The following is a 26,517-nucleotide window of genomic DNA, read 5'->3' on the forward strand; positions in this document are numbered from 1 at the left end:
ACGAACTTCGTTATGTGACTAACATGACTGCGCTCTACTCGCCAAAAGCAAACTAAAGATTGCTAAAGACTATCTACAGATCTTAGACCAAAGAATATAATCTTAGACCCTCCTTAGACTTGCTTAGACCTAAGCCAGTTATCTTTGGTTGCAGTCAAAGAGCATATAATCACTACGTTGCAGTGATACAATGACAACGTCAGTGTAGTAAAAAAATACTGCATGAAATAATATAAAAAGCAAAAAATGGAAACAAGAACCTCAGCAAAAAAAGATTATTGGGATTGTTTAGAAACATGTTTCGAAATTCCAGCTGAAAGGCTAGATATAAGAATCATAGCAATACTTGGGATAATACCAACAATTGCATGTGCCTGTCTCGGATCACCTCTTGGAAGTACGTTATTCAGTGAGCATGGCTTTTCTGTGCCTGATTCTGAATTCATGAGCTCATGCTATATTGTGCTAGCGATGCTGGCCTTTTTCTGTCATGCGCTTTTATATTTGTGGTACATGTTATGGAAAGAAAGAGAAAACTTGTTTTATATTTGTGTTTCCCTAATGCTTCTTTACTTAGCTTCAAGCCTGTGCCTTGCTATAGTGATCAGTGCGATGGCCGCGAATTCATATTATCTCTACTTTGCTGTAACAAATATGATATTGTGGCTGTCCTACTCTAGTGTGTTAATGTTTTTTGTAATGGTAGTTAATAGTCAAAGGTATGCACTTGAAAGAATATCCTCTGAAAATCTTTTTTCCAGATTATCAAACCAATCAGCCGGACAATAAATCTTGTTTCCATTATTAATTATTCTTTGTTTCTTGTAGTGACTTTCACTGTTTGTATTAATACGAGTATAATTCTAAGGAGTACGTGTACAGCTTATCAATCCTATGTTATGTGCAAATAGTTTTTAGGGTTCCGTACCCAAAGGATAAAACGGGACCCTATTACTAAGACTCCGCTCTCCGCCCGTCTGTTTGTCTGTCTGTCACCAGGCTGTATATCATGAACTGTGATAGTTAGACAGTTGTAATTTTCACAGATGATGTATTTGTGTGGGTATTATTTGACGACCAGTTTGGCCTAGTGGGTAGTGACCCTGCCTATGAAGCCGATGGTCCCGGGTTCAAATCCTGGTAAGGGCATTTATTCGTGTGATGAGCATGGATATTTGTTCCTGAGTCATGGGTGTTTTCTATGTATTTAAGTATTTATAAATATTTATATATATCGTAGTCTAAGTACCCTCAACACTAGCCTTATTGAGCTTACTGTGGGACTTAGTCAATTTGTGTAATAATGTTCTATAAAATTTAATGAAAAAAAAATTTAATACTTACAAAAAAAAACAATAAAATCAATATTTCAGGGGGCTCCCATACAACAAATGTGATTTTTTTGCTTCGTGCGCAAGTGCGACTCGCACTTGGCCGGTTTTATTATTTTATTTTAGTGAGTGATTAAATTACTTATTTAAAGCCCGACCAGAAATATATGATCATTGTCAAGAGGGCACTATTATTCTCATGTATAGGGTGACAGTTTAGTTTAGTATAAAAAAAAATAGTTCCAATGAAATTCCGCAATATGGCGCGTGATATATTACTGGTCAGGCTATAAGAATGAAGATGGAAACAGAGCAAATAAGTTTTTGGCAAAAAATCATTTTTGGTACAAGCTTTTATCGCTGACTATACTTTTCTTTCCACAGGCAACTAATACTCATCGAGCAAATTCTAAAAACCCCAAACACAATTAGGTTGCGTTGTTTTATCACAGACTTCCTATGTCCACCTCTTGTCTCCATCGTCAGATCAGCTCGATGGTACCATAATATTGCATTGTCACCCGACTTACATATGCATGCAAATTTTCAGCTCAATCGCAAAACCGGGAAGTGGACCGGGAAGTTTTACGTCAAATGGTACGGAACCCTTCATGGGCGAGTCCGACTCGCACTTGGCCGCCTTTTTATAACTGGATCACAAAAACGAGATGATTTCGTGCATAAGGTAGCTACAAGCCGCTTAACTTAATTCTCGCAATAAATTATGATTGGGACCTTTTCTTGGCTTTGCCGTAGTCGAGTAAAAAAATCTTTATAGTCTGGTAAACCGAATTTCTCAGTTAATAAAAAGAAATTTATATAGAAGTACTCCTTTTTTTAGGTGTTAGGTGGGTGTCAGTACTAGCATAAGACAAAGATAGTATGATTCTCTCTATCTATGTTTGAATTTTGATATGAGAGAGTCCCTGGCCAAATTTTTATGAACATTTTCCAAGGGAACCATTTGCCACTTTTTTCTACTGACGGAAATGGCTTAACAGACTATAACTTGATTGATAAGTTTGATAGTATCTGAACGAATCCTTGCTTGACAGTTGACATATTTATTTTGGTTTGACGTTTGACATAAATGACATGAGCGGAAGGATAATAATTCCGAATTTACGAATTTTTACTTGTTAATTTTGCATGCTGTACTTCTATTGATAACAATTTTATTCGACTTTTTATGCCCGTGGCACTAGCTGCTAAAATACTGATATCATTTAACATTAATTCAATCACTTCTCACAGCGACAGGAGACATGGTGAGGCTCCACTGATACCTACTCATTATTTATATTATGGTGTAAACTTACTATATTATTATACATGTATATTACGCATAATGTAATTTGCGCTATTGTTAAGCTATTTCGCTATTTCTTATTGCTGTAATTTCAATACATACGTCGTAAGTTTATATCTTGAGTTACTGTTATCAAAATTATTTGTATCTTATAAAGAAATGTTATAATTTCATCTCATCAAATAGTTGGTATTTTATTGTTCATAATTATTATTTATTCCGAGCGCCTTTAACCTTTTTAAGGAACTTCCTAAAAGGATTAGAGAGGTCACCGGTGACAGCAGAGCTGGCAGCTTCCTTGCTCAAAGAATTAGTTTTGTGATACAGCGAGGAAATGCTGCTAGCATCTACGGCACCATGCCGCAGGGGGATAGTTTTATTTTATTTTAAGTCTAGTTTTATTTATTTTTAGATCTAGGTTTTAAGTTTTGTAGTTTAGTTTTTAGTATAAGTACATTTTTAATTCAAACTCTTCCACTTATTTGAGATTTTTTGTGAATAATAAAATATATGGAAATTATTCAAGATTTAATAAACAAAAAGTTCAAGGTCAAATCGTTAAAGTTTCATACAATAAACACTTAACTCACTTAACTTCAAAGTTTGAAATAAGTTTTAGACAAAAATGTGATTTTTGGTCCAAGCTTTTATTGCTAATTGTACTTTTCTTTCAACAGGCAACTAATACCCAAACAAAATTAGGTTGCGTGGTTTCATCACAGAGTTCCTATAGCCACCTCCTGTCTATCTATCTCCATGATCAGATCAGCTCGATGGTACCATAATATTGCATTGTCACCTGACTTACATATATAGATGCAAATTTTCAGCTCATTCGGAAATCGGGAACAGGGTCCAATTTAGCTGCCAAGATCTGACCACACACACCCATCACACCACACTAACATACATACATAGCTACATATGATTAGGGCAAGTTAAATAAAAGCTTGTAAAAAGAAAATGATTTCACCTGTCAGTTAAACACCTTATTAAGTTGTATAATATTTGCAGGCATCCGCGTCAGCTGCTGGTGCAGGCACAAGCACCGACTCTGACGGAGGGGAGCAGGAGGACCCCTCTTCCTCTTCACTCTTTGAGGTTGCAGAGGCTCTTGATGACTTGACCTTGGACAATGATGATGATGATTCTTCGGTTTGTTATACTTTGCTATGATTTTTATTAGGGTTCCGTAGCCAAATGACAAAAAACAGAACCCTTATAGATTCGTCATGTCCGTCTGTCTGTCCGTTAATTAGTAAACAATATTCGAAGAAACCAATCTATGACTGAATTTGTGCACTCCTACTATTGTAAAACTTGCATCATAAGATTTATTATTAATTCTTATTATATATAAAACATTGCTAATCTCAACTGGGGTCTACATTTTCTAGCCAAAAATTACTTTGATATTTTTACATTTGGAATTAAATCTTGATCCTCTTTTTTGATTTGATATAGTTAGTGTCATCTACCTTTAAAAATATGAAAATACGAGTCAAGGCAGGGTCGTCATGAACAACACGATCTATATTGTGTTTATATGAACTGGGTTGAAAAAAATTATAAATTTCAATTAACTTAATTTTAATTTTTTTTATTTTTTTTTATTTTATAGAAAGCTTAATTTTGTTCAAACCACTTGTAAGTTTTTACTGATTGATTTACAAATTTACCCTATAATTATTGACAGGATCCATTTTTGTGTATATTTAAACATAGTCATCTATCATCATCAACTTCATCTATGATAAACATACTTATATTTAATCAGAATAAGGAGGGCTCGGACGAGTTGGCAGCTTTCCGGCAGCAATGGCAGCGGGAACTAGATGCGACACCGTCTCCACAGCGGGAGCCGGCCAAGCTGGAGCCACAGGAGCCCCTCACCGAAGAGGACAAGGTAGTTCTATCATGTGTCATGTCATGTCACTTGTAGTGGATATGCAAGTTGCAAAAATTTTGGAAAATAATTGTACAAAAAAGTTCATAAATAGTAATGTTATTTAATACAGTCTCCGTTTTAGCATTCTTTGACATATTTTTGAGATCTTTCATTTCAAAAATTGGTGCAATTCCAAATCCTTTGAGGAAAAAGACTGACAACATTTGATTAGTTTGAAAAATGCTTATTTTTCAAACTACTCAAATGTTGTCAGTCAAATGGTGTCATTCATAAATAAGATATCGATATATTAATAGAATATGGTACATGCACTTTTGGTGTCATTGTTTTTTTTTTGTTATAGTCATTCCCCGGGGGTTTTCGGTGCGGGAATGTTTTACATTAGCCAAAAAACAGGTTAAAACTATAAAAATCAATACTATTTTAATATTTCTAAGCGCATTTGAAGCTTACCTTCTATTTTTAATTCATAGTTTGGTAATTATTTTAAAAGAGACAAAGTTATATATACAAGAAAACATTCCCGCACCGAAAACCCCGACGTATGGTTATAGTACACCATATTCTGCCAACACTGGCATAAAAATATATAAATTTGGAATACATTAACAACATGAAACTTATTTAACTTAACATTAACAAACAATAATAAAATATATATAATTCAGTTACTTTTGAATTACCAGAGACAACAATAATTTGTGGATATTGTCATCTTCCTCTTGTTTGACATGTGAAATTATGTCATTTTATACATTTTAACTTATGCACTAGCCCATACACAATGTAACGGTTTCGTCACAGGCAAAGCAACTGTTTCGCGAGGGTGTGGACCTTGAGCGACGCGGGAAGTTGTATGAGGCCATACAACATTATAAGCGAGCCATGCAAATCCTCCCTGACGTGGAAACGCGCTTGTATGAGAGTGCCGAGCCGCGGGACATGCCTGAAGGTATATACAACTCATACATTAGTTGTGTGAGGCCATACAACGCTACAAACGCGCCATGAAAATCCTGCCCGGCGTGGAGATCTGCTTGTATGAGAGCGCAGAGCCGCGTGACATGCCTTAAGGTCAGCGCTGAACTTTCATACAACTCATACATTAGCTGCATGATGCAATACAAAACTTAAAATGCGCTATACTTATTCATAAATTTTTATTATACGAAATGTATAACTTCATACGGTAATATAAATCCTCACTGATACGATGATCTCGTTTTTAATGATTTCTGAGCACATTCAGTCTCGCTCTTTGCAGCATATACTTAGTTGGCCCATAAGTTCTGCCACAAAGGTTTTTACTAATAAAAAAAATTATGGGTACATTTCCCTTATTATAAACTTTCACATATGGTATAAAACAATATTTAATGGTTAATTATAATTACAATATAATTTAACGTAATTTACTTACAAAATGGCGCGGTGTCCTAGAGCGAGGCGATTGAAGGAACATTCTTTTAGCATCCGTAATATTACAGCCGCTATATTACGGCATACTATCCTAGGAAACCAGAGCTTTAGTAACTTTGCAGCTTATGTTCTACACTGTTTACCCTATAGTGGACCTTAAGTCCTTACTATAAGATCCACGAATTATCAGTTACTTCATCAAAATATTATAGGGACCGTGCGCGTTGGAGGGTCTGCCATCTTGTGGTCTGAATCGGAACCATAAACAGGCACATTTACACGTCAAGTGTTTTCTTGTGCATAGTAGGTTCTGCCATCTTGTGGGCTACATCGGAACAAAAAACATCACATTTACGCCTCGCGCCAAAAATCTGACGGCTCCTGTGCTGCCGCCTATAGTTCATGCACGCTCCCTATGGAATCGTTTATCACGCAAAACTAACATCCATAGGAAAGAGAAGCAACACAAATCCACACAATCCATTTTGCGAATTCTGGCAACTAACATTAACATAATTTTACAGAAGAGTCAGAAACGGAGGAGGTGGTCCGCGTGGAGACGGAAGCTGATGATGATGAAGATTTCATAGAAGGCGAGGATCTACTGACACGATTGCAACGGTTGCAAGCAAAAAAGGGAGTTCTGTGCGAACCAGAAGTTGCCATAAGGGTCGGTATTCTAGTCAACCTACCATCTATCCATATATTTATGACTCAACAACAAACTGTTAATAACAAACAATGCCAATGAAGAGAACCAAGCTCTGAGAAATGCAGGGCCACGGAAAAAAAATCCTTTTGTATTTTCCATGCCAAGCAGAAGGGTAAGTAATATAATAGAGGGAGCCTTCAGATTTGAGTTGTTCGGAGATCTCAGTTTACTTGGCTTTACTTACGATAAGTACACCAGCATCACTCAATTTTTTTTTAAACTATTCGCTTTTGAAGGCTGCATTTTTATGTCTTGAAGTGCTTTACAACTAGATGCTGACTACTCCCAATACCAGCATACATTTTTTTAATTTTCGCAGGGCACACATATATCCTGGCTACCATATGAGGTTATACTGCTGATCATGCGATGGGTTGTCAGCTCGGAGTTGGACGCAGCGTCTTTGGAGCGGCTGGCGGCGTCATGCCGGGGCCTGTACGTCGCCGCCCGCGACACGGACCTCTGGCGAGCACTGTGTGTGAAGTAAGTACATTACTAATGTAGTTGAAGGCCAGATTGGCAGGGTCGCCATGAGATATTGGGCGTTACGGCGTTAGGCAAGTAATAGCTGCCATATGAACTAACCGTGGCGGGGATATCTGGCGGGCGTTGCACAAAGCGTGCTCTTAACGTCGGGCTTCGTCGTCATGAACTGCGCCACAGGCGCTCAATATGCAGTGCCGGATTAAGAAATTTTGATGCCCTAAGCATTCTAGATCTTGGTGCCCCCTCTGCCTAGGCTCATCCAGATTACATTGACAACATTGATTTTTTTTGGTAAACTAAGTGACGTTCATGGTCGCATTACTGCTGCAATTTGTATTTTCAATCCATTACTTATTTTATCAAGGAAATTGACAGTGCTGCAGCAGTAACGTTGCAATAGTAATGCTGGTGCAGTCGCCATCCTAATGTCCCCTTATCAAAGCATGCGTGAACTAAATGACTGAAATTACCTATATCTATGATTGTGTACTTGCCTTTCCGGCTAACTATATGATTAAAACCTGCTTTCGTTCACTTCACAAATAAACCCTAGAAGTAACATGACCAAAAGTAACCCGAAAGTTACATAAGGACTGAGGCCCAGAGGCAATTGTACATTCGTATGTGCGACAGGGAGACAACACGTCGAACGTGGTTCGCGGTTGACCGTCAGTTGTTTCTACCGTGGCGGGCAATCGTGCGAGGCCGAAGGCCGTACTGCAGGATAGCAGTGCTTGGAATTGAACCAATGGTGGCAATACTCAAAAAACGAATCCAACGGCCATGCTCATAAGGTTGAAGATCCGGAGGGCCCACTTGGCGATTCCGAGCAAGACCTAAAGGCGGAGTTGCGAGAGAGCTGGGTTTTGTGACTGAAAAAATATCCAGTGTAAGCGAGGACTAAGGTCGAGCTCCACACAGGGTTGAAAAGAGAGCTTTTCTGAGAAGCGCATTCATGTGAGGCCTAAGGTTGAGCTTAAGCAGGGCTGAGCTTTGGCAAGAATCTATGGCCAAGTGTCTTAAAAAACTAAGTCGAAAGCTGAGCTCTTCATAAGGCTTAAAGCGCGGTCCGATCGGCGCTTTTACGTATGAGGCCAAAGGCCACGCTGCAAGAAAGCAGAACTTGGAATTGACAAATTGTGTGAATGAGGCCGAAGGCTGAGGTCCTCACAAGGTTAGACGCCCGGAGAGTCTGATGGCGGCGCGCTATAAAAAAAACCAATGGCGAATTGTACACAAGGCATAATGCTCAGCCGCGAGAGACGAAAGCCTGGATTTGGACTCATGGCCAAATTTATGTGAGCCTTAAGGCTAACTTTTGCATAAAGTAAAAAGCCGAGTATGCATAAGGCCTAACGAAATCGAACCAATGTGATCATGGTACTTCTGCTGCTCCGCATTTGGCCTCGCTCAAAAGGGCACTTGATTAGAGTTAGTTGCAGCCGATGAAATAGGCGTTTCGAACCGAAGATTTCCTTTGGCAGGATTGGCCCCTAGGAGTTAGGACCCAAGGGTTGAGATTTAGTTAAGAAGTGGAGCCACCAAGTTTTGTAGTGTACATTTTTAGAGGAGGGGGGGGGGGGGGGGGGGGGGGGCTCTCAACTTTATGTAGATACATCAGTTAAGCTAGTAGGCTATGTTTGGTATCGTTTTCGTATAAATCGGGAATGCCGAACTCATTTACGAGTATGGTATAACATTGACACCATTCCGAAGTGGAAACATGTAAACTTTTAATTTTTTTTAATATTACTCTTCACGCTTCAACCGCTGAACCAATTTAGTTGAAATTTGGTATAGAGATAATTAGTTTAGTCCAAAGAAAGGACAGGATAGTTTTAATCTAAAAAATCATCGCTAAGGATGTGTAAAGGAGGGTGGAAGTTTATGTGGGGAATCTATAACCGCTGCACCTATTTGAATGAAATTTGGTATGATCTACATTTTAGATTTTGTCGAAAATGATACCAAACGTAACTTAGAACCTAAACTTAAACAGTTATTGACCTCCGACTGACCGACTTCGCCGAAGCTGAAATAAACCTGAATCAAAAATCTGGGTGGCATCACTTTTTAATTACATCTTAGGAAAACAAAGATTAATTATGGTAAAGGAAACCTTTGGTTCAAATAAAACCGTATGCTTTTGGTTTTCGACCTTCGTGAGGCCCCGAACCTGCACTTTAGCCTTTGATTCCGTCATCAGTTTTTTTATAATAATACTTTGACAATTAGTTCGCACGATCGCGGCTCTGCAGCTTGGCCGTGTGCAATACGTCGCAAACCAATCTGGTGTGCAAGAGCTCGGGCAGCATGAGTGACAAATTCCGATCCTCGAAAATCTGTTAAGACTTCGGTGCGAAGCCGAAGGCCGAGTTGCAAGAGAGCGAAATTCGGACACGACATAATTATAAATTTAGACAAAAGTGTAGATCTACTATTAAATCCGACACTCCGAGAAGGCTGAAGAACAAACTCCACGTAGGGTTGAAAACAAGTAGCTTTCTGAAACTGAGTTCTACGTTGGGTGTAAGGCCCTTTGGCCCAAAGGCTGACAGATTTGCAGAATACTGGAAATCAAAAATCAACCACGAACCAATGGGTAAAGTATGAGGAAAAATCAGTATCGTCGTTGCGCTTTCCAAATCTGATTAGGGCGCGATTTTAATTAAATGAATTAATACCTTATATGTATTGTTGCTAGGTAACTATTTGTCAATCAAAAATCGAGCACATATCAGCTTCGGACAGCGCAACGACGATATTGCAAGCCTGATGGAATGGGCCTCCTCGTAGGGGCAAAGGCTTGCGTTGGAGACGCGCTTACGTGCCCGACACACAAAGGTTCATGTACAAACTACCCGTTTTTTTGCCAACGATTTTGGTGCCCCCCTAGATGTGGTGCCCTAAGCAAGTGCTTATTTTGCTTAATGGTTAATCCGGCACTGTCAATATGGCTCAGGAGCGCTTCGTTCATAATCCTATTTTTCACCTTTTTAAATCGTCCGCAATGCCATGTCGTCAGCATACAATTCCTAAATCTTCACCTTCCTAACTCGTCCACATTACTATTCTGACTACAGTCCCAGGTCGTCTACATTCCTATTTTTACCAGAGTGCCAGCTTGTCAACATTATTGTACCACTCATTATCCTTACTGCCGCTTCTCCTATAAGACACCTTCTGCACTTTTCATTTATTTACATATGGATAGCTTTTTTCCAACTGAAAAGTTTTGCTGGCCTGTGATTTTGACCTCCACTAATACCAGTAATGTGGACTATATATGAATGTCGACGAGTTAGCACTGTGGACCACATAGGAAGGTGAGCAATATAGGAAAGAGATGATGTAGAAATGTAGACGGCTCAGTACAGTGGACCATACGACAATAATGACAAGCTAAGAAGGTAAAGAAAAGGGATTGTGGACGAAACGGTCTTGAGCCCTATGTCATACTCATAACAAAGGATGAATACATAAGTGAAGAAATTGTTTGCTAAGCTAACCTTTTAGTTTCTCTCAATCACTCTTAGTGTAAATATTTTCCGTAGAACATGGGGCATAGACTGCGGCGCGCCGCGCGCCCACGGCTGCACATCCTGGCGACACATGTATATACAACGACCAAGGATCTTACTACATGGCTGTTATATAAGCAAGACGACCTACCTGCGCCACGGGGAGAACTCCTTCCAGGACCAGTTCTACCGCCCGTGGTACCTCATCGACTACTACCGGTACCTTAGGTGAGCCATATTGTACCTTTGGCGCTCGCAAGCTAAAGGAGTCAGGCGTAGGCGTAAAGTGCGCGCTGCGCGCGTTCTAATGCCAGGTACCTTTTGGCGCTCGCAAGTTAAAGGAGTCAGGCGTAGGCGTAAAGTGCGCGCTGCGCGCGTTCTAATGCCAGGTACCTTTTGGCGCTTGCAAGCTAAAGGAGTCAGGCGTAGGCGTAAAGTGCGCGCTGCGCGCGTTCTAATGCCAGGTACCTTTTGGCGCTTGCAAGCTAAAGGAGTCAGGCGTAGGCGTAAAGTGCGCGCTGCGCGCGTTCTAATGCCAGGTACCTTTTGGCGCTCGCAAGCTAAAGGAGTCAGGCGTAGGCGTAAAGTGCGCGCTGCGCGCGTTCTAATGTCAGGTACCTTTTGGCGCTCGCAAGCTAAAGGAGTCAGGCGTAGGCGTAAAGTGCGCGCTGCGCGCGTTCTAATGCCAGGTACCTTTTGGCGCTCGCAAGCTAAAGGAGTCAGGCGTAGGCGTAAAGTGCGCGCTGCGCGCGTTCTAATGCCAGGTACCTTTTGGCGCTCGCAAGCTAAAGGAGTCAGGCGTAGGCGTAAAGTGCGCGCTGCGCGCGTTCTAATGCCAGGTACCTTTTGGCGCTCGCAAGCTAAAGGAGTCAGGCATAGGCGTAAAGTGCGCGCTGCGCGCGTTCTAATGCCAGGTACCTTTTGGCGCTCGCAAGCTAAAGGAGTCAGGCCTAGACGTAAAGTGCACGCTGCGCGCGCTCCAATGTCACCACACCAAACTAATATGAACCTACTACACAGTAGTTGCATTCGAAATTTAATTGACAGATTAGCCCAGTTCCGGGCGACCAATGGCACTGCCATTTAAATATAAAGTCTAAATACTGCTTAAAAGGTTCAAACTCCTTTAACTCTTTGTTGTTTGTCCAGATTCTTCGCCGACGGCGTGGTGCTGATGTGGACGACCCCCGACGAGCCGGCGGCCTGCGTGTCGCAGCTGAAGAGCCGGCAGCGCCTGGCGCCCGGCGCGCTGCCGGGGCACTACAGACTGGTCGGAGACAAGGTACACTTGTCCCTTAGTAACTGATGTGGACGACCCCCGACGAGCCGGCGGCCTGCGTGTCGCAGCTGAAGAGCCGGCAGCGCCTGGCGCCCGGCGCGCTGCCGGGGCACTACAGACTGGTCGGAGACAAGGTACACTTGTCCCTTAGTAACTGATGTGGACGACCCCCGACGAGCCGGCGGCCTGCGTGTCGCAGCTGAAGAGCCGGCAGCGCCTGGCGCCCGGCGCGCTGCCGGGGCACTACAGACTGGTCGGAGACAAGGTACACTTGTCCCTTAGTAACTGATGTGGACGACCCCCGACGAGCCGGCGGCCTGCGTGTCGCAGCTGAAGAGCCGGCAGCGCCTGGCGCCCGGCGCGCTGCCGGGGCACTACAGACTGGTCGGAGACAAGGTACACTTGTCCCTTAGTAACTGATGTGGACGACCCCCGACGAGCCGGCGGCCTGCGTGTCGCAGCTGAAGAGCCGGCAGCGCCTGGCGCCCGGCGCGCTGCCGGGGCACTACAGACTGGTCGGAGACAAGGTACACTTGTCCCTTAGTAACTGATGTGGACGACCCCCGACGAGCCGGCGGCCTGCGTGTCGCAGCTGAAGAGCCGGCAGCGCCTGGCGCCCGGCGCGCTGCCGGGGCACTACAGACTGGTCGGAGACAAGGTACACTTGTCCCTTAGTAACTGATGTGGACGACCCCCGACGAGCCGGCGGCCTGCGTGTCGCAGCTGAAGAGCCGGCAGCGCCTGGCGCCCGGCGCGCTGCCGGGGCACTACAGACTGGTCGGAGACAAGGTACACTTGTCCCTTAGTAACTGATGTGGGCGACGTATAATATTACATAATATCTGGTCATATCTTCCCCAGGTTGTGATCGTGGTAAAGAAGAGCAACGATAAGAAACCGGCACAGACCACTAACACGCGTTTTCGATCGCGACGCAAGGAGACCCACGAGCACCACGACACTATCTATCACCTGGTATGTCACTTAATATTACAAGTGCCGTCAACCGGGGTGAATAGAGACGGCTGGGGTGAATATGGACGAAAGTTAAAATGAGATTTACCTGGCAATTTCTTAATATCTTGCCACACAAATTGCATCATACAAAATCTACTATTATTTTCTATCGAATGATAGTATTTGTGTGGGTAGATATTAAGAAATTGCCAGGTAAATCTCATTTTAAGTTTTGTCCCGTTTCACCCCAGCTGTCCCTATTCACCCCAGCTGTCCCTATTCACCCCGTTTGACGGTATATCTTATATTGTAGCGAAGATCGTAATCGTTTCAGTTTTAAAGTGTTACCTATAGTTAGACTGATAACATTTTTAAACTTACCACCATAACTTAACAATAACAGTGGTAGCGCCTCAAACAGACATCCCGTCAACCGGAGTGAATAGGGACGGCTGGGGTGAATAGGGATTAAACTAAAAATGTGATTTCCCTGACAATCTCTTAAAAATTACCCACACAAATTGTATCATACAAATCTGCTATTCCAATGATACAATTTGTGTAGGTATTTTTGAAGAAATTAGGGCTTGTGCACAAATCACGCGAGGTTCGATAGGGGGAGAAGGGGCTCACGAAAAAATCACGACAACTCACGTCGGGGGAGGGGGGTATAAGAAAACCTCACGTATATGGTGAAAGAAACTAAGAAAAAATATCTACCACATACTTTTTCTCGGTTTTGTTAAACATACATATTCGTGGGATATGTGATGCCTGTCAACAGTGTAGCAAACGTCGTAAAATCGTGCCGGGTATGATCATGTACGCTGATGACATATCTCTAAAAAGTAGCCGAAAAAACCGCGTGATTTGTGCACAAGCCCTTATCAGGAATATCACATTTTAAGTTTTTTCCCCATTCACCCCAGGCGTCCCCATTCACCCCGGTTGACGGTAATTGATCGTCATGCTGAAGCTATTTTCAAACCTCAAGCTTTTTCTACAATATTTGTTGGAAAAGATTCCCAATAATCGAGTTATACAAACGCTCCCCTACTGCAACTTATCGAAAATATCGAATTAGGTACTTGATAAAAAAATGGTTCTCTTTAAATCAGTACTTTTTCCAGGAGCTCCAACTGCGCTCAGTCCGCAACCGCAATAATTGGCAGCTCCAATGGCGCGGCTACCGCGTGTCCACCCGCAAGGAGCAGTGGACGCAGTTCGAGCTGTCCCCTGCCAAGTTCCCGCCGTTCGCGTTCAGTCGCGTCCGCGCCTACACCGCCGAGACTCATACGCCGCTGTGAGTCACTGTATATAGGCTACTTGTACCACTTGTACCATATACAGGCTATATGTACCACCCGCAAGGAGCAGTGGACGCAGTTCGAGCTGTCCCCTGCCAAGTTCCCGCCGTTCGCGTTCAGTCGCGTCCGCGCCTACACCGCCGAGACTCATGCGCCGCTGTGAGTCACTGTATATAGGCTACTTGTACCACTTGTACCATATACAGGCTATATGTACCACCCGCAAGGAGCAGTGGACGCAGTTCGAGCTGTCCCCTGCCAAGTTCCCGCCGTTCGCGTTCAGTCGCGTCCGCGCCTACACCGCCAAGACTCATGCGCCGCTGTGAGTCACTGTATATAGGCTATATGTATCACTTGTACCATATACAGGCTATATGTACCACCCGCAAGGAGCAGTGGACGCAGTTCGAGCTGTCCCCTGCCAAGTTCCCGCCGTTCGCGTTCAGTCGCGTCCGCGCCTACACCGCCGAGACTCATGCGCCGCTGTGAGTCACTGTATATAGGCTACATGTACCACTTGTACCATATACAGGCTATATGTACCACCCGCAAGGAGCAGTGGACGCAGTTCGAGCTGTCCCCTGCCAAGTTCCCGCCGTTCGCGTTCAGTCGCGTCCGCGCCTACACCGCCGAGACTCATGCGCCGCTGTGAGTCACTGTATACAGGCTAAATGTACCACTTGTACCATATACAGGCTATATGTACCACCCGCAAGGAGCAGTGGACGCAGTTCGAGCTGTCCCGCCGTTCGCGTTTAGTCGAGTCCGCGTCTACACCGCCGAGGCCGAGGCGCCGCTGTGAGCTCACTACTATTACATACAGTTTAAGCTCTCAATACTCCACGCGACCAGTTGACCAAACAAGTATTCCAATGATTTGTCTCAATTACTGCTCGGAGCAGACGTGCGTCGGAACAATTGAGCCAACTACCAGCTCTAAGGCTTGCTTTTCGAGACGGCTCAGAATAAAGATACGCATTTATCCCTTTTTCATAAACGTCTACTAAAGTTAACAAGCTAATAATCGTTTGTCCCTTTCCATCATACCAATACGTTGGAAAGGAATAAACGATTATTAGCGGTTTGTCAACTTTAATAGACGTTTATGAATAAGGGGGTTAGACTTTTGATATTATCAAGATCCAAATCCGTCATACACCGGCAGTGCTGCTTAAATAACGGAATGGGTTATGATTTGACTGGTCTGCAAACAATTGAAGTTTTGGTCTGCCCATTATATTTTTCTTTGGCTAACCATATAAATAAAATTGAGAAAAAAAAAAATTACTCTCCCTATTTGAGTCGCTTAATCAAATTCGGATAAATCCAATTCCTAGATTTTAAGATTTTGGTATATAATGAAAAGGTAATAAGGTAGATAATCTCCTAAGAGCTAGAGTGGGTTTAACCGAGTTAAAAGTTAAGCGACACATTTAATCCCTTTACCGTTTCGACTTGTTTACGTGTACATTTCCTTTATAGGTAACTGCCACACAAGCTGGAGCAACTCGAAGGTTGTGAGTGCAGAATAACAAGTAACACGGAGCGGTTAGTTTTTATCATAGTTTAGACATTTTCACATCGGCTTTTATGGACTGAAAGAGAGTTTTGAGTACTTATTTTATTACATATTTGAGACATAGACAGTAGAAATATTAATATTATCCATGATGATAATGATGTCCTCTCAGAGGTATCCGTCGACGGCGATATCCTGACAAGCTTTTTTATCAATATTTTTTTAAAGGGGCTTTATTGACTTTTACGCGCATGGGCGCGAGCGTGACTTGCAAATCTAAATTGGTTTTGAAAGTCTTGCAGCACGAAACACAGAAGAGCTGTCCAAATGAGTTGTAGGAGGGTAAGGAGGGCTTGGGCCGAGTTTTACGGAGCTGACGTTTGGCGTCAAAATCTTCAAGCCGGGTGCGTTCAAAGGTATCAAGACCCGTATTAACAGCAGATGTCCATAATATGCAGTTAACAGTTCATACAGTTACAATGGAACGCCATGCTCGGCAACTTCAAGACCGAGTGAGGAATATCGAGATCCGACGTCGCACCAAGGTGCGAGACATGGGTGATGTCATTACCAAGATAAAATGGAATTTACATGTTGCCAGGCAGAGTGATGGCATGTAAAGCATGTTGACGGATTGACGCTTTCGGACGAAAGAAGCGCCTGGCGTCCGTTGACTCGTTGGGTGGATGACATTCGAAAAATCGCGGGACATTTCTGGATGAGGCTAGCCCAGATCCGGGATAAGTGGCGTACACGAAGACAGGCATATGCTCAGCAGTGGGCGACTGGAGGTTAAAATTATGACAGTTAACTGACTATTCGTAAACTTTAAAGCAGTGATATAAGATGTAATTACTTATATTTGAAAGTTATCAACACAGTGATAGGCTCGTCTTTCTACAAGTACATTTTCATTGAAGTACATTATTGTTTAAATATTTTACCAGTTTCACATATTTTAAATTTATTTAAATTAAAAAGTTTTATCTTTTATCTTGTAGTAAAATGACTAGTATGTTTTGAGTGTCTGCATTTTTTTAAATAACTATATAAATTCACCAGAGATTTATTTTGCTATCAAGATTTTGATGTAATTAAATCTAGTCTGTCGTCTGTCGTAGGTAGTGTATGAATTTTAATACTTACTACGCTTTGAATCCATCTTTGCCGCACTTCTTGAACACAATTAGTGCGCGACGCACTATAAATCGTCCCATTACACTGTTCTAAAAAGTAGATAAATACCTATTATTATTTGTCACATTATTGTAATAATATTTTTTTCGGGAGAGATTGTAACTGGTAAATTAAAATGTACAAATAAGTTAATAAAAATATTATTATCAAGGGTAGGCAAGCAAACACTGTTAACTGTATTTTTCAATGTGCTTTAAATCTACCCAGTCTTGTGTATTTCTTTGCGGATCCCTTCGATTGACATTATTATTGAAAGTCATAATGTAATAATTGTCAGATTACCATTAGTCATAATTCTAAAACCGTTAACTTCTCAGGATTTTCGTAAGGCTATCCTATAGATAGGTTAGGTTCGGTTTGTTTTATGGCAATCCTGAAAAAATTACGCGTTTAATTTCTGAGGAAAAGCAAATTATGAATAACGAAAATGCGGACAAAAAATACATTATGACTCAAAACTTTATGGGAAACAATAGAGACCCATCTCTTTCTGGTGCTGTCTGTACAGTCAAGGAATTTGTTTTCTGTGTCACTTTGAGTCGTGCAAAGTAAAGAAATATGTCTCTCACGACAGAGAACTCGAACAATCAATTTAATATATTGGTTGTACCTGTACACATTATTTTGAACATGTTGCTAACTAGCTTTAGTCTTTAAGATGAAATTTTAAGTTTTTTTTTTAATACTACGTCGGTGGCAAACAAGCATACGGCCCGCCTGATGGTAAGCAGTCTCCGTAGCCTATGTACGCCTGCAACTCCAGAGGATACGATAAGTACGATAATACAGAAAAACAAATATGTCGGTTCCAGTTAGAGAAGGGTCATTATGCCTCAAGTGCAATATGGACGTTTCTATCACGATTTCTGTCGGAATTCCTCATGGAAAGGTGTAATAAACAAATGAAGCATAATGACCCTTCTGTGATGGAAAGCCACATATAATAGCTCACTTTGTTATTCAAGAAAGTTTGTTTTGAAGTACAAAGTGAGCTTGGGTCCCGCCAATTCTAGCAGTCATCTCTCGCACTCACATATTTGGTAGTAAGGGACGAATGCCTTATGTCGTACATTTGATAGCTAGCCCAGTTCGCCAAAGGCGACCTGCTTGGTACAATCAAGGAATTTAATTTCTCTGCCCCTTCATATCTGGGGGCCATCCAAGATGACAATGGTAGTTCGTGTCATCCACAATGATGTGTAGATTTGTTAAATCTAACGTTTAATAACATGAGTCTAGGCATCGGAGTTTTTATCGCATGGTAAAACTAATAGCGAGCTATGGAGTCGACATTATCAATAAAATTCAACTCATATTCATACTCATACTCATTCATCTATTTAATTACTGATTTTAATTTTATAGTCAAGGACAAGAATGTTAACGAGTTTGTTAACGATCCTTTACTTTTGTCTTTCAGGGCACTAATATAACGAATAAGAATAATGACCATTTTTTTGTATTGATTAATTTATATTCATATTATTTTTACCTCTTTTAATATACAAATTAGTTTTTTTTTATGAAATTTCTTAATATAATTAATACAAAAATAATCATTATTCTTATTTGTCATATTTATATATTCAAAGATAAAGGATTAAAGGATCGTTTACAAATTCGTCAACGTTCTTGTCCTTGACTATAAAATTAAAATCAGTAATTAAATAGATGAATGATTATGAGTATGAATATGAGTTGAATTTTATTGATAATGTCGACTCCATAGCTCGCTATTAGTCTTACCATGCGATAAAACTCCGATGCCTAGTACATGACATTACGAGTCAAGGCTAGGCACGCGTTTCGTGAGTGAAACGATCTATACACCGACAAATACCAAACGAAAAGAAATGTATCGGGTAAACATGGATGCTAGAAAAAGTCATGTGACTATTTCCATACATTATTTAAGTTTCTATTGGCATTTTCTATCAACGTTTGTCATCTTGGCTAGCCCCCCTGGTCGCAGTGACAATGAATGTGAAATCTAGGGATCTATGCCTGTTACCAACGACAAGGTACGAAGTGGCACTGAAATCAAATTCCTTGGCCGGATGTGTTGTGATTAAGCCTTGTTTTGGTAAAGAAAGGACGCTTAGCACTAGGAATTTCGTACATTGCCCGCCTGTTTCTAACTGTATCGCTCGCGCACAATTATATTGTTATTGTTGTTGTCTCTTTCGCTCAGACAGGCACAATCGGTTGCGTCGCTCAAGGAGAGGTTAAAGAAGCTATGGTTATCTGACTGATTAATTTGCCTATATTTATTTTTATTATTAATTTGCCTATATTTATTTTTATTATACGTGCTTTATATTTTTCTAGTTCTTTTCTTTTTTTTGTGTATTTTCCCCATTCCTTTTTGTGTAATACATGTTTATCCTATAAATTATGTATGTATTTATATCCTTTGTCTTTCTGGTATCTTGTTGTACATTTCGCTACATTTGTCACCCTCTTTTCACTCTCTCCTCTCATTTACTCAAAGCCGCCGCAAAGTTCGCCTTTGTACTTCTTACTAATTGTATGGTACTTTACTTTTCATATGTCTTTTTGTACAATATAGAATTTATTACTACTACTATGTATATCGCTATCCCGCTCGCACTATGATTGACAGCTGTCATCATGGGTGGGACAGCAATATAATTACGCGATAGAGATAGGAACAAGCGGGTCAGTGTACCAAATTCCTCGTGCTAAGCGTCCTTTCTTAAGCATGATTGCATTTATGTCCAACACAAAACATTTATTCCTCTCGTACTTATAATACGTGCAAGAAAGGGACAAAATGTTTTGTGTTAAACTTAAAAGCAATCACCCTAGCTAGTCTGTTGCTATTTTACTTAGATGTTTTTTACTTGTCACTTCTAGCATAATACTAGGTTTATATTCAGTGTCAAACACTTTAATACTAATTTTCAAAATGTTAAGATTTTTCTAGGTTATACATTTTGTAGGCATTCTTCTGCTGTTGCTTGTAAATCTTAGGTGTAAGGGAATGTTGAATAAAATTCATAATAAAATAATACGTTTTTTACTGATGACAAACAAAATGTGCCGAAAAAATATCCTATAATTTGTGCAACAACTGCGACCCCTACACAAAACGAACCGCTACCAGAAAAGTAGGTTAGGTTGGGTTAGGTTAGGTAAATTAAATGCCTCCTTCTGCGAGGACGTGATGGCGCAGAAGGAGGCGGCGGAGCGCGGCAGGGAGGAAGATCCGGCCTCTCAGCCAATGCGCCGCAAGCGCGTGGGGCGGCGGCGGTTGGCATACGACCGCTGATTACCCCCATAAACACATCTCGGATCTCCGAGAGACCTCCCCGAGGTCCTACTCAACATCAAAGGTTTGATAGGATTCCTCGAGGAGCTGGGCTGGCAGGACTAGCCCACCCCCAACATATCACGCAAAATAGGCGCAAGTCGTCGAGTTGCGGAAAAATCGCCCGAATACAATACAATACCCCCATAAGGGTACCTGTGGGCGGCAGGCTCGGGGACGTCTGCCGCCTACACTAGGGTCCCTGCGTGGGCAGGCGCGACGCTGATCAGCGCGCTCACTGAGGTGGAGGGGTGATTTATTCCCCACGAGCCGAGTCCGAGTCCGGACGGCCGCTGGCGAGGTTGCGGAAGAGTACTTCGGCGTCCCTGGGACCTCGCCCTATAGCACTGAGGCGGCAACAGAGGGGTTTTAGTGGGTAAACCATGGGTCTCATCAGCCTTATATGGGAGTCCCACATAACCATCCCAGGCTCGTCCCCGCGCCTGGGTGGTATGCGTAACGCATTTCCCCTCTTAAAAAAAAAAAAAAGGTAAATTAAATGCAATTTGCATACAACAGTATTTTAAAATTAAACATTGAATCATCTTTTGAGATTCAAATTAGAAGCCATAAGTATTCAGGATACATGTAATCTAGGGTAGTAGGGTTCCTACATAGCATTTTAAAGACATCATATTTAACGTCTTTGCTGTGTAAAACGTGTCAGACGTTAAAATTCCATATTGTGGTCATAAAAATACCTACTTACCTATATTATACCGAATAATACTTAGGGCCCGTTTCATAATGGTCAAGTAAAGTATTGGATAGCTAATTAACAAATAAATGAACTGCCAGCTAAAACTACCCTAAGTTGTAACGGTATTTATCAGTTAAACTTATTTGAAGATTGTGAAATTTTTATTTATTTATTACAGATAAAAAATTACAGAATATTTGATCTTGTGCACTTGAATGGACCTATAGTTACTTGAAAGACAGGATGCAGTACACAGAGATAAAACAAATAACTGTAGACAAAAGTGTTGTCTTAAAGGAATCATATAAATCTAATCTTAGAGTTAACAATACTGGTGTTCCACAGGGTAGTATTTTGGGCCCGCTGCTATTTTTGCTTTATGTAAACGATTTACCAAATGCTACTCCTCAAAAGACTATAATGTTTGCCGATGATACAACACTTTTAATCAGAGCTAATAACCAATTAACCTTCAAAGAAGACTGTAATAATGCAATGGTGGATATAGCTAGTTGGATGAATTTAAATGACTTACAGATAAATATTAGTAAAACGAAATTCATACAATTTATTTCATACAATTCTAAGGGTTCACCGGTGGATGTTCAGTTGAGAAATAATGATGTTGAAGAGGTTGATTCGGTTAAGTTCCTTGGTATAGTACTCGACAAACATCTGAACTGGAAAGAACATATTGAACAAATATGTACAAAACTAAACAGATTTATCTTTGCTTTAAAAAGGTTGAGAGATACAGTCTCTGTAGAAGCAGCACTTGCGGCCTACCATGGCTATGTATCATCGGTAATAAGGTATGGTTTAATTATTTGGGGAAATGCTGTAGACATAGAACGAATCTTTAAGATACAAAAAAAGTGCATGAGGGTCATTTGTAAGCGTAAACATGATGATAGTTGTGTTCCGCTATTTAAAAAATTGCACATACTCCCAATGCCATGTTTGTACATTAAAAAAATTTGCATATTTGTGAAAACCCACCAATATTTTTTCATACAGAGAAACGAGATCACTCAAAGGCAGACCCGTCAAAAAACTATGTCTCGTATGCATAAACCAGTTTCTAATAAGGCCATGTACGAAAGAAACGTATACAACATGTGCATAAAGATTTTTAACCATTTACCAGAGCATTTAAAGCTGTTACAAGATAATGAGTTTAGTCGTAAATTAACAAACTGGCTGCTTGACAAATGTTTTTATAGCATTAAAAATATTTAGAATTTAATGAGTAACGACAAATTCCGTAGTATGTATCAATAATATTGACATAATAATTGTTTTCAACTATGCAAATTTTTCTAATTATTTTCAAATTCATATATATACATATATATATTATTTATATATATTTTCCCTTGATTTTTAATGATTATTTTTATAATTCTATGGCGACTGACTGACTTTTTTCCTAATTTTTCTAATTCTCTAACTATTTATGCTAATGTATTAATTTCAATTTTGTTATTTTTCAATGCTTAGATTTGACACATTATATTTGCACGCTTGCTTGCAAGCAAAATACACATTGTACCTGAATAGTCCTAACACCTTATGTTACTGTATTTTTGCAAATAAATAAATGATTGATTGATTGATTGATTGATCAAAAAGTATCGTTAAACCACAATGGTTTGTCTCGATACTCCATTCCGCAGTATTTAATAATTAGCTATACAATGCAATACACAGACACATCTAATTCGTAAATGACATTATGATTGCAAATATCACAAACTGAGCGCGTCTGTTATCAACAGAGATCGGACAAATTTGCGTCATTGCTCGCAATAATGTGGACATGACTCCAAAATTAATCAAATATGTAATCATTTAATTAATTTCTTACTTGACTTAAATTTTAATTCCTAGTCAATAAATACAAAAGTTTGTTAAAGTATAGATTTATTAACGAAAATAATCAGTATATTTTCCAAAATTTCTGCAGTCAGTCTAATTCTTTTTACATCAAAAATATACTTAAGTGCTGAAAAACTTCGCTCGCACTCCACTGATGTTAATGGGGCAAACTTAAGTAGTTTTATATATATTTTCTGTTCTTTGTTTAGTTTATCCCGATTTTGAGGTTATCGCCCACAACTTAGAACAGAAAATAAACTCTGAATTATACTGGAATAATATTATTCCTATAAAACTACTTAAGTTTGCCCCATTATCATCAGTGGAGTGCGAGCGGAGTTTTTCAGCACTTAAGTATATTTTTGATGTAAAAAGAAATAGACTGACTTGACTACAGAAAATTTGGAAAAAATACTGATCATTTTCTTAATAAATCTATACTTTAACAAACTTTTGTATTTATTGACTAGGAATTAAAATTTAAGTCAAGTAAGAAATTAATTAAATGATTACATATATGATTAATTTTGGAGTCATGTCCACATTATTACGAGCAATGACGCAAATTTGTCCGATCTCTTATCAAATATCATACCGGCCGGCCGAGCAAAACAAGAATCGGTCCCCGCTTACTCGATACAGGCTGCTCCATTTGCACTAAATGAAATAACATAAATATGCATTAGTTAAAATAATTTAATTGTTTAAGCATTTCCTTTTTAAGAATATATGCTATATTGTTTGGTGTTATCTTATCTTTCCACTCTTTAGGTAACTTATTTATTAACTATGATGTATTCTGATGTTCTTCAGTTCAGATAAGTGGCAAGTAGCTTATACCGGACTTGACTTGGACATAGTGAAACAGACCCTAATATAATAAAACTTGTACTACGTTATAAGGAATAAGTGTTATGCTAAAACATAATTATATAAAATAATAATGGACATTTTAATATTATACCAAATGTAGATTATATACAATGAGTGATTACACCCTTTGAAATTATATCAAATGTTGTTATATCCAAAGAAAATATTTATTTTTATACCGACCATTATAGTTATTGTATAAAAAATATTTTTGTTGACTTGAAGAAAAAAGTACATATAAGTAGTTCACTTTTTGTTTGTCGGTACTAATTTACTGATTTATTTTATTTAGAAGCAATTATCACTTTTAAAATCTGCATAATATTTAGTAGGTATTATATTACCACACATCACACTCACCACGTGATCAGGGTTCCGGCAGAATATGTAGAGAGCTCCCATGAAACTGACTGCCCCATTCACTGTTTCAAAGCATTGATTTGACTGCCCCATTTCAATAGGTTCATTGCGAGGGTCCGACACGCACTTGGCAGGGTTTTTGGATTTTGCTTTAATAGGAAAGAGGACGATCGATTCTTCATACAAACGTAGTCCTCATTTTCCTCCCTGGATATTGACATTATGCAAAAAATTATTAGAGAATTTTATGTATTTCAGTCATAGCTACAGTCGGGCCCCTTGAGTTTTTTTCGATTTATTAATTATTAGAAAAGTTAGAAGCGAAAAACAGGTTTCATACAAATTTTTAAATGCTCCTCATTCTTATTATATTGAAAAAATCTAAAAAATCAAAGCTAATTAATATCCAGAGAGGAAAATGGGGACTATGTTTGTATGGAAAACCGGTTTTGGAGCGGTCGTCGCTTTCGTCTTAACACATTCACTACCAAAGTTTTCGTAGCGCTACGCTCGTAGCCGATCCCAGCGTTTATCCGATTTGTAAATAACTGCGCGAAAGCGACTACGAAAAGAGAACCCGCCGACACTCAATGCGTTTATGAGAATAAAGTGTTAACTCGACTAAAGCCTCGACAGACGATAAAGGTCTGTCATTTTATATAGGTACTTCCCTTTTTAGGATTCCATGTTCAGAAAAGTGGATTAAAATTAAAAAAAAAAAAGTTATTTTGATTGTAAAACATTACCTTTATGTGTTTCGGTTTTTTCAACACATTTGTTTCACATTGAGAGGTAAAGGAAAACATAACAATTTAAACATTGTCAAGTCTTGTATTTTATCTCATAACTTAAATAGAGATAGAAGGTACATTTTATATCCTTTGGCCCATCAATTATTACATAATATTCAACTTGTTTCACTATCCCTATCATCTTTAAATTCTTTCATGCATGTCGGGCTTTCTCTACCTGGCCCAGGAGCGTTATAAACAACATAACTCTCTTTCGGCAGTCGGGTAACAACAACATAACGTAACTAAACTTTAAAAAATGTGTCTTTCCCAAAAGCGCTTCTTAGACTACACAAGTCGAGAGCGCATTTTATGAATTTGTGAATTCACGGTCCTAAGCCCTCCATATCTGCTATCGGGTGTTAAATAAAACAAACATTTTACATAAGTTAATATTTATTTTACACATTTTCAAATAATAATACAAGACTAATAAATAAAACACAAACTATAGACTATATTATAAATTTATTATTATTATATAATTTTTAATTAATATTTTTATATGGTTTTAATAATTTATTTACAATAATGTTTGATCGGCCGGGCCGACCGCGGTGGAGCGCGGCGTGCCCTTCACACGTGGCGTGTGACGTGCGGCGTGCGGCGTGTGGCGTGCGGCGTGCTGCAGCGAGCGCCGGCGCGCGCGCTTGCCTTGAGCCCGAGGCAGGCGCAGGCGCTCAGATGAGGCGCTCGCTGAGCCAGATTCAGGTGTCCGGCGGCGGCGGCGGCGGCGGCGGGGGCGGCGGCGCGGGCGGCGGCGGCGGCATGGCCGGCTCGGTGTTGCGGCGGCGCACCTTGCCGCGCTGCTTGAGCATGCAGGCCTGCGGGAGGGGCGGCGTGAGTAGGGCGGGCGGTCACGGGCCCGCCGCCGCGCCGGCCCCGCCGGTCCCGCGCTTGGTTTTCTTCAGCATCGTCGCCTGCACACACCCAGCGTCACAAGAGCCGAGTGACGCCCGCCCTCTCGCGCCCTACTCCGCCCGGACCCACCGACACACCGAAAAATGCTACTTTTTTCGTCCTTTAGACACTAGAGTCTATTGAGCCTCTCTATCTAGTCAGCGTTATGTAAAATGGTGTCGCTGCCATAGAGTTGACTAGACGGGGTCTGGAGTCTAGGGTCGGTTGCAACAAACCTTTACCGTTAAAACGTTGGTATTTTTTGTATGGGTACTTTTATAGTTCACTGCTCTGTGACGTTGTTCGGTCCTCAAGTGTGTTTGATGCAACCCTTAAAAATATACTAACATGACTAATTTCGGTGGCTCGGCATGTAACGTGGGTACGGGCGGTATCATTAGGATAGGCTGCACGACCCAAGAAGAGTCTTTTTGGGCCGCACGCGCCGTAAAGGTTTGTGCTGCGTGAGTTTAAGTGCTCGGGCGTTACTCGACTCGGGAATTTGGAGCTCCAAAGATGAGTTACTGACTAGATTATCTTGGCTATCGGCGCTGTTTTGTTATCATTGAATTGCTTAATAATAGTAAACGGGGTTGCCTTTGAATTTGAAAGAACATGAATTGTTACTTCAAATGGCCGACTTGAGTCTTGTTACATGCCTTTTGTCCCAATCCTCATCTTTCTTCAGTAATGTAGTTTGCAATAATCTAGTCAGTATTTTTCTTTGAACACAGTAGT

At 40.5% G+C, this 26,517-nt stretch overlaps 2 protein-coding genes and 2 long non-coding RNA genes across 6 annotated transcripts in view; 3 read left to right on the forward strand and 1 right to left on the reverse strand.

Moving 5' to 3' along the window:
* The first annotated feature begins 169 nt into the window (after positions 1-169).
* Positions 170-808, forward strand: LOC133515812 (uncharacterized). The gene is made up of 2 exons (XR_009799072.1): positions 170-397; positions 762-808. It is a non-coding gene; the product is annotated as an uncharacterized LOC133515812 (long non-coding RNA).
* Positions 809-2,393: 1,585 nt separating this feature from the next.
* Positions 2,394-14,230, forward strand: LOC133515810 (F-box only protein 9). The gene is made up of 10 exons (XM_061848405.1): positions 2,394-2,599; positions 3,655-3,795; positions 4,418-4,546; positions 5,354-5,501; positions 6,493-6,638; positions 7,000-7,163; positions 10,721-10,915; positions 11,837-11,969; positions 12,828-12,941; positions 14,054-14,230. Exons 1-10 carry the CDS (start codon positions 2,597-2,599, stop codon positions 14,228-14,230), a joined length of 1,350 nt encoding a protein of 449 aa, XP_061704389.1. The 5' UTR covers positions 2,394-2,596.
* A 244-nt stretch (positions 14,231-14,474) lies between these two features.
* Positions 14,475-18,695, forward strand: LOC133515811 (uncharacterized). Its single transcript, XR_009799071.1, has 2 exons — positions 14,475-14,878; positions 15,713-18,695. It is a non-coding gene; the product is annotated as an uncharacterized LOC133515811 (long non-coding RNA).
* Positions 18,696-25,330: 6,635 nt separating this feature from the next.
* LOC133515797 (diacylglycerol kinase theta) overlaps positions 25,331-26,517 on the reverse strand; it is a 67,404-nt gene continuing 66,217 nt past the window's right edge. For 2 of the 3 annotated variants that reach the window (XM_061848384.1, XM_061848386.1), the window contains one exon: positions 25,331-25,703. In XM_061848384.1, coding sequence (XP_061704368.1) covers positions 25,587-25,703 — 117 coding nt within the window. In that variant the 3' untranslated portion in view covers positions 25,331-25,586. Of the gene's footprint in view, positions 25,800-26,517 lie in introns of all 3 variants that reach the window. The other variant, XM_061848385.1, reaches the window with a different exon arrangement.

The sequence above is a fragment of the Cydia pomonella genome, chromosome 3 (genome assembly GCF_033807575.1).
Source record: "Cydia pomonella isolate Wapato2018A chromosome 3, ilCydPomo1, whole genome shotgun sequence".
NCBI classification, from domain to species: domain Eukaryota; kingdom Metazoa; phylum Arthropoda; class Insecta; order Lepidoptera; family Tortricidae; genus Cydia; species Cydia pomonella.